Source organism: Triticum dicoccoides, chromosome 7B (assembly GCF_002162155.2).
Source record: "Triticum dicoccoides isolate Atlit2015 ecotype Zavitan chromosome 7B, WEW_v2.0, whole genome shotgun sequence".
Classification (NCBI taxonomy): domain Eukaryota; kingdom Viridiplantae; phylum Streptophyta; class Magnoliopsida; order Poales; family Poaceae; genus Triticum; species Triticum dicoccoides.
The window spans coordinates 479,962,981-479,970,549 of record NC_041393.1 but is presented as its reverse complement, the minus strand read 5'-3'; the positions used below and the strand labels follow the sequence as shown (position 1 = coordinate 479,970,549).

Sequence of the window (7,569 nt, the reverse complement as noted above, 5' to 3'; positions counted from 1 at the left end):
TACCGGGGCATGTGGATCAGAATAGTAGTTTAATCTGACAGCCCCTGTACTGTTTTAACCGAACGTACACTAATCCCTGCACAGGTTTGTTAATAGGTTATTGGAGGAGACAGGCCCTGGTAGCTTTCAGCGGCACCGGCTGTTGACTGCTCTCCTGTCTGCACGTTAATGGCCGTCCCTTTCGGTTCACATATATACACACGCACAAGAGAAGGCAAAGGCAAAGCACCAACCCCTCAAGAGACACATCCTTGCCTGCCTCTTGCGTTCTCTTCTCCGTAGCTTGCAGATAAGTAAGCTTGTCCGTTGCGCGGAGAGGGGAGGCGGATAGGTACATACAGATGGAAGGGTTGCAGAGATCGTCCTCCACTTTCAGAAGGTCCGGCTCGTCGGGCCTGGTGTGGGACGAGCGGTTCCTGACCGAGGGCGCCGAGGCGAAGGCCGCCGGCGAGGGCGGCACCGATGAAGCCCAACCGGAGATGCGGCGCTCCCGGAGCACAGGCGGCGTCGGGATGATGCTGCGCCGCGGTGGCGATGATAAGAAGCAGCAGCAGCAGAAAAAGAAGGAGCAACAAGGCCAGAAGAAGGACGAGGAGCGCGATCCCCAGGTGTTCCGGACCAAGGAGGTGGCCCCGGACGTGGACCCTCCGTCGCCGAGGGTGTCCGGCTGCATCCTCTGTGCCATCTTCGGCGGCTCCAGCTCCGGCCCGGGAGCCGCGGCGCGCCGAGGCCGCGCCAAGCCGAAGAGGAGGCAACGGTCGGCGGTGTAAAGGTTGATCGGGCCATGGTGGATGTCATGCGAGCTGTGTTTATACTGGAGTGACGATGATGATATACTACTGATATTGGTTGGTTTGTATTGTACTCTGCTCTGCGTTACTGCGTACGTAGTCTATACGTGTCAGGTTAGTTCCTCTTTTTTGGGTTAGTTTCTGGGTTCAGATCCGTGAGCAGCAGCAGCTGCTGAGATCTGTGATGTTCTTTCTTGATCTTGCGCATGAATTTTTTCCCGTCCTTTTCTTGAGCTGTTGAGCAGCTGCCGCTGGGTGTTGGTTGCTTGCATGTGAGTGTGAGGTGTTGGCACTGTTGCTGGGTTGCATGTATGGAGTTGCAACCATAAACAATCAATTGGGCGGCAAAACATTTGGGCATGGCCGCATGTGTAGGTGTGCTGCCGCTGCGTGTGCTGTTCTGGCCCATGAGGCGGTGCCGACGCTATGGTGATTTTTTTTTTTTGAAACAAGTTATGGTGAAATTTGTGGCTCACCAGAAGTAAATCTCTTCGTGCAAGTTTATTTACTTTGCTAGGCAAAAAAGAGTTACAAATTTCTCTGCCTTGCACACTGCCCGTTCTTATGAAATTCATGTGCTCCAAACTCCGTTAGCCGAGCGTAGTTCTATCGGGTCGGTCCGGTCACCGGAACATGCGCCGGTTGGCTCAAGAAACCGATCCCGGGGTGGCAACTCTGTTAGCTGGACCTCTTCCTTTTTCGTAGCCCAAACTGGTGAAACATGAATCATCATGGAGATTGGAGAGAGAAAAAAGTTGCAAGGGCGTGCTTCCTAGCACACACAAAGTAGAATCAAGAAGGATCGATCCCGTTCATAATTGCGCGTGACGCGGGTAAGACAGGCACATGAAGGTCCGAGTAACAACCAGCAGAAAATAGAAACACCACATGGGCCGGCCACATGATGATCTCCTCCATTTCATAACTCTGTCGCCGGGTCCCGTCTGCTCGCCGAGTTGGACGTGGACCATCGTCCGTTCCTGCCACCGGTGCCGACATTGACATGCGGGGTTTCTCTTCTCAGGCCTTGGATTCATGCAGCCGACACTGCCGTCGGTATGTGTAGCATGGCGACTGGCGACGTTTTTTCCGCCCTATGCACCATGCACGCGAGTTTCTACCGTGCTCTCTATATCTATGTTGTACTTCCTTCGGTCCTAAAATAAATGTCTTAATTTTAACACGTATAATTTTGTACTGTATTAAAATTAATGCAAAGTTTTTTCCATAAAATTAATACAAAGTTGATATGCTTATTTAGGATGGAGGAAGTACTTGGGAATTTAAAAATGAAAAAAAGGCAAGCTTATGCTAGGTAGATAACATAATTTTGACCTTGCTACTCATAATTTTGATAACATAATTTAAGAACAAAAGTCTTTGTTGGGTTGGTGAACATTTGGTGAGTATTCGATCTCAGCTTTTTTGCTGGTCATACAACCGATGCTGGTCCTTGATTGGTTTGATCGTTCAACTGTGACGACCTTTATGGTCAATGCGTGCATACGATTCGTTAGTGATAGAAAATTATCTGTTTGACCACCAATTGTTCTCAACCTTTGTCCACCCTTTTCCCTTTAAACACATGCTAGGACGACCGTGATGTAAAGATCGATTATGGTATGAACCGGTCACCTAATTTGGTTCAAATCTACCAACTAGATTGATTGTAGACTAGTACTGCTACTTTTGTGGCACTTCCGAGCTGTACGGAGTACTTACTGGTCCGGCATGATAGCACAAGTTTTTGTTAGCATTATTACACCAGAGCCCTATTTGATGTTTATTGCGTGCCGAATGATGCTACACAGTCCTACACCTACAATAAAAATTGGGACAAATGGTATGAGCTGTTGATTTCCTTCTTGTTTTGGATATGAATGGTTGTTGGTCTCGTACAAAGATCGTGTAGGAAAGGATCAAATGCACATCAGTTCGTCCGTACATACCATCAAAGTGTAGTTGATGGCTGGATTGCCCATCGTGCCACTGCGGCATGCATCGTCCGCACAGCAGTTTCAATTTTGTTGTATGCGTGAGCAGGGGACGTCCTATATGCCGCTCTCTGCGGCGAACGCATAATGTAGCTCCAGTAAAAAATCGCCCTCCGGTAGGATCCCGTGCTAAAGACCATGCGCTACTACCATTGAGCTAGCGAGTGTTACTGATCATATAGCAGCGTAAAACCTTAAGAACCAACCACCAGCGCAAATCCGAATTACTTTTGGAAATTTAAATGCATTTAAAAAAAACTAAGTGTTGCGCGAAACGCAGAAACTTTTCAAATTTGTGAATAAGTTTTAAAAATTTGAAACATTTTTGGAAAACAGGAACATTTTTTGAAAGCATAAACATAATTTTGAAATGGGATCATTTTTGAATTTCGAAAACAAAATTTGGAAACGTGATTATTATTATTAAAAAATTAACTCCAAAACAAAATCAGAAACGGGTGAAAAAATATTATTTTTTTGGAAATTTGTGAACAATTTTTGAAACGGGTGAAAAAATAAAAACATGATTATTCTGTAAAATTTGTGAACAGTTTTTGAAAAGTTGTGAAAATTTTGAAGAAAAAAATGCTGATTTTTTTAAAATACGAACATGTTTTAAGTTCCAGAACAATTTTTGTAATCCCAAACATTTTTTTGAAAAGTTGTGTACATTTAAAAAAACATTTCAAACAAATTTTGAAAAAACATGAATAGTTTTTAATTCCCGAACTTTTTTGAAAAATGGAAATATGTTTTAAATTGACGAACAACATTTGAAAACAGAACCATTTTTTTGAATTTTTTTATGTTTTTTTAAAAGCATGAACACTTTTTGGTTTCTTGATTCTTTTCCAAAAATACGACCATTTTCTGAAAAAATAAAGAAAAGGTGAAAAATAAAAAAATAGAAAACATAAAAATAAAATTAAAAAGAAAGAAGAAAAATGAAAAAAGGGGAAAACCCCACAATAAACAGGAATACTGGTAAAAGAAACTGGATGCGGTTGTATGAACGCTGTCTACCCAAAATGGGCTGGCCCATTCACGTCGCTCGGTCACTCACCTGTGCATAACGCCGGTAGTTGAGGCAACACACGTCGAATAGGATTTCGCCATAAGCGGGGCCAAAAGTTTTTCTAGCTCAAACATTTACTTTTCTAGGTAAGAGACCAACGCCATGGAGCTAATGTGAGATCCGCTTATTGCTCACTGTAAACCCAATAAGAAATCAAACTACGGTGTGGCAAGCAGCTCATCAATGGAACCGCTCAAAAAAAAGGAGCTCATCAATGGAAACAAGGATGCAGACCTAAAAATAAGAAGAGAAGGCAGGGAAACCATGAGCGTTTTTTCCTAGCGTGTTTTCCTTTTCTTTAAGAAACTTGCAACAAGTTTTTTTAGTTGAACTTACAACAAGCTGAAGGTGTTATTCTGAGCACGTGCACATATGTGCTCTTTATCTCCATCGCCCACTCGCCGCTAGATTCGCACGTGACAATGTATATGACCAATATACTTGTTGGTATTGCATCTTTTTTCATAACACGAAGAGCAAAGCATATCACCTAAACAACATTAACCCATCGACTTTGACTTCCGTTGAGACACTCCACCAACTAGCTATCACCACCACCGACACCAGACCAGATCTACTATGGGAGGAGTAGACCAAGTCACCCCTACAGGAACAGGCAGGAAAACACAAAGAAGCTCGAGGCTTCAAATACCAACACGACCAAGAGCAAGCACCACAACCAAACATACATTTCTGAGGCAACCATTCCGACCTCTAGCCACTCCTAAGTGCATGGGCAGACTACCATAACCGCCCTCCAAAGTTGTGACCCCAACATCCATGACTTGTGGCAAGCTACATCCCTGCATGACATGAGCGCCGGTGGGTCCCATGGCACAAATAACTACTCCCTCTGTAAACTAATATAAGAGCGTTTAGAATACTAAAATAGTGATCTAAACGCTCTTATATTAGTTTACAGAGGGAGTATTTCATAGTCCATGGCCACCGCACTAGAATGCGGAGTCCTCACCCCGATATACAATCCAAACTGACCATGAAAGGTCGCATGGACTAGACCCACAACCTCACCACACATGTGGCGCAAAATCGTAACCCAAGCCATGGAAACTATTGGCGGCGTTCTGGGATCGGGGGTACCCAAACTTGCCTGCCTGCGGCCTAGTGCGTGAACTTATCGATGGCCCGGTATGGCCCAGCTACAAGGCCCCCAGGACAAGACCCTCGCGAGGACCCCCGGCCTCGAGAGGCGGATGACGCCAAGACCTCCCGGGGAGCGGTGCCCCGGGCCTGCCTCTGGAGGAGCGGAGACTTCTATGCAGGTACCCAGCCTCATGAGGCTTTCGATGACGTGATCCATGACGACCAAGGCCAGGCAGGCGCCAGCGGGCGCAGAGGAGGACAATTTCCTCTTTGGTGCTAAGGAGGCAAGGACGTACGCGGGTTCCCAAGGAAACCCCCAAAGGTTTCCGTTCCAGTGCAACAAGACCAAGACCACGAGCTCGGCAGGACGGACGTCATCGTGGAGCCCAACTCTGCGTCACGACCAGAAGTTTTGAAGGCGAAGACCACCTTTCGTCAGGATAAGATGTACTTCCTGTCCCCTTTCAAATTGGCCATTGTGGAATCCCTTCCCGCCTAAGCTATGAGGGAAGATGACCAAGGCCACTATAAGTATAGGCTAGTCTCCACCGTAGAAGGGGATTGGGTCCATTCCACCTTCACTCCCAGAGCCCTCGCGGGGCAGCTCATCCACTGTACTAGTTCATCCACAACCTCCTCGCGAGGCAAATACACCACAAAGCAGGAGTAGGGTTTTACACCGTAAGGTGGCCCGAACCTGGGTAAACTGTCGTGTCCTTCCTTTCCCGCTCGCACGAATTCGACGAGGCAAGGCCATGGGGTGATGGGCTTGAGGCCGTGGCTAGTTTAGATCTTCGCACACGCCCAGAGTTCGAACCTTGTTTGGGTCCGCGGAGCCCCGATTCCGACATTTGGCACGCCAAGTAGGGGCATGTCGAAATCTCCCTTCCAGCTCCGCTTCGTCTCCGTCCTGTCGCTCCCATGGTCGACGCTCGCCGAGTCCGCGCCGAGCGCCGAGTTGCTCGCGTTGCCCAGAAGGCGCCCGTGGGCTGCGGTGTCCCGCTTCCCTCCGCCTCTCCCGCAGCTAACACTGCCACGGGACCCTGCTACTCACGAGCAGCAGGACTCGTCGCTACCACCCTTCGTGCGGCGCGATGGCCGCACCGCCACTCCATCTCCCACTCCCACCATGGCGTCATCCTCCCAGGCTTGTAGCGGGCCGGCAAACGCGCAGGCTGAGCTGCTCATGGTGCGCGAGCTACTGCGCTACCGCCCCCCGACGAGGGCTATGACGCCCAGCTGGGTCGCATCACCAAACTCGTCAACGCCGTCGGCGAGGCCCCGACGCCCTCCCACTCGCTTCGTCCCCCGCCCTCCCGAGAAGGTAATGTGGCTCACGGCGCGCCTCTGCCTCCTCCTCTGCACAACGCTGACCCTGAGCCCAGGTGGGACGCGCCTCCGCGTGACCCGCTGCACGGGGTGAGGCAAGCTGTCAGGTGGTGCAGCAGCCACAAAGTGATGCGCGTGCGCTCCCTACACCACCGCGCCAGCATCAAGACCACATGCCACCTGAGGCTGCGGCGCGTGGACGTCAAGACTAGGCTCCCCTCGCGCGCGCCGCGCCTGTGAGTGCAGCGGGGTGCCACGCCTTCACCCCAGAGCTGCACCACATCGTTTGGCCTGACAAGTTCAAGCCAGACCTGGCTCCATGCTACGATGGTGAAGGAAATATACCCTAGAGGCAATAATAAAGTTATTATTTATTTCCTCATATCATGATAAATGTTTATTATTCATGCTAGAATTGTATTAACCGGAAACATGATACATGTGTGAATACATAGACAAACATATAGTCACTAGTGTGCCTCTACTTGACTAGCTCATTAATCAAAGATGGTTATGTTTCCTAACCATAGACATGTGTTGTCATTTGATTAATGGGATCACATCATTAGAAGAATGATGTGATTGACATGACCCATTCTGTTAGCCTAGCACTTGATCGTTTAGTATACTGCTATTGCTTTCTTCATGACTTATACATGTTCCTGTAACTATGAGAAATATGCAACTCCCGTTTACCGGAGGAACACTTTGGGTACTACCAAACGTCACAACGTAACTGGGTGATTATAAAGGAGTACTACAGGTGTCTCCGAAGGTACATGTTGAGTTGGCGTATTTCGAGATTAGGTTTTGTCACTCCGATTGTCGGAGAGGTATCTCTGGGCCCTCTCGGTAATGCACATCTTTATAATCCTTGCAAGCAATGTGACCAAATGAGTTGGTTACGGGATGACGCATTACGGAACGAGTAAAGAGACTTGCTGGTAATGAGATTGAACTAGGTATTGGATACCGACGATCAAATCTCGGGCATGTAACATACCGATGACAAAGGGAACAACGTATGTTGTTATGCAGTTTGACCGATAAAGATCTTCGTAGAATATGTAGGAACCAATATGGGCATCCAGGTCCCGCTATTGGTTATTGACCGAGAATGGTTCTAGGTCATGTCTACATAGTTCTCGAACCCGTAGGGTCCGCACGCTTAACATTACGATGACAGTTTTATTATGAGTTTATAAGTTTTGATGTACCGAAGTTTGTTCGGAGTCCCGGATGTGATCACGGACATGACGAGGAGTCTCGAAATGGT

At 47.9% G+C, this 7,569-nt stretch overlaps 1 protein-coding gene across 1 annotated transcript; it reads left to right on the top strand.

Annotated features, from left to right (window-relative positions):
* Window positions 1-212: 212 nt before the first annotated feature.
* On the top strand, window positions 213-1,024 carry LOC119339977 (uncharacterized protein At1g15400-like). The gene has a single exon (XM_037611887.1). The coding sequence runs from the start codon at window positions 342-344 to the stop codon at window positions 768-770; it is 429 nt and encodes a 142-aa protein (XP_037467784.1). The 5' UTR covers window positions 213-341; the 3' UTR covers window positions 771-1,024.
* Window positions 1,025-7,569: the final 6,545 nt, after the last annotated feature.

What these genes read in the sequence shown, in the direction of transcription:
- LOC119339977 (XM_037611887.1), top strand. Translation starts at nt 342, where the DNA reads ATGGAAGGGTTGCAGAGATCGTCCTCCACTTTCAGAAGGTCCGGCTCG.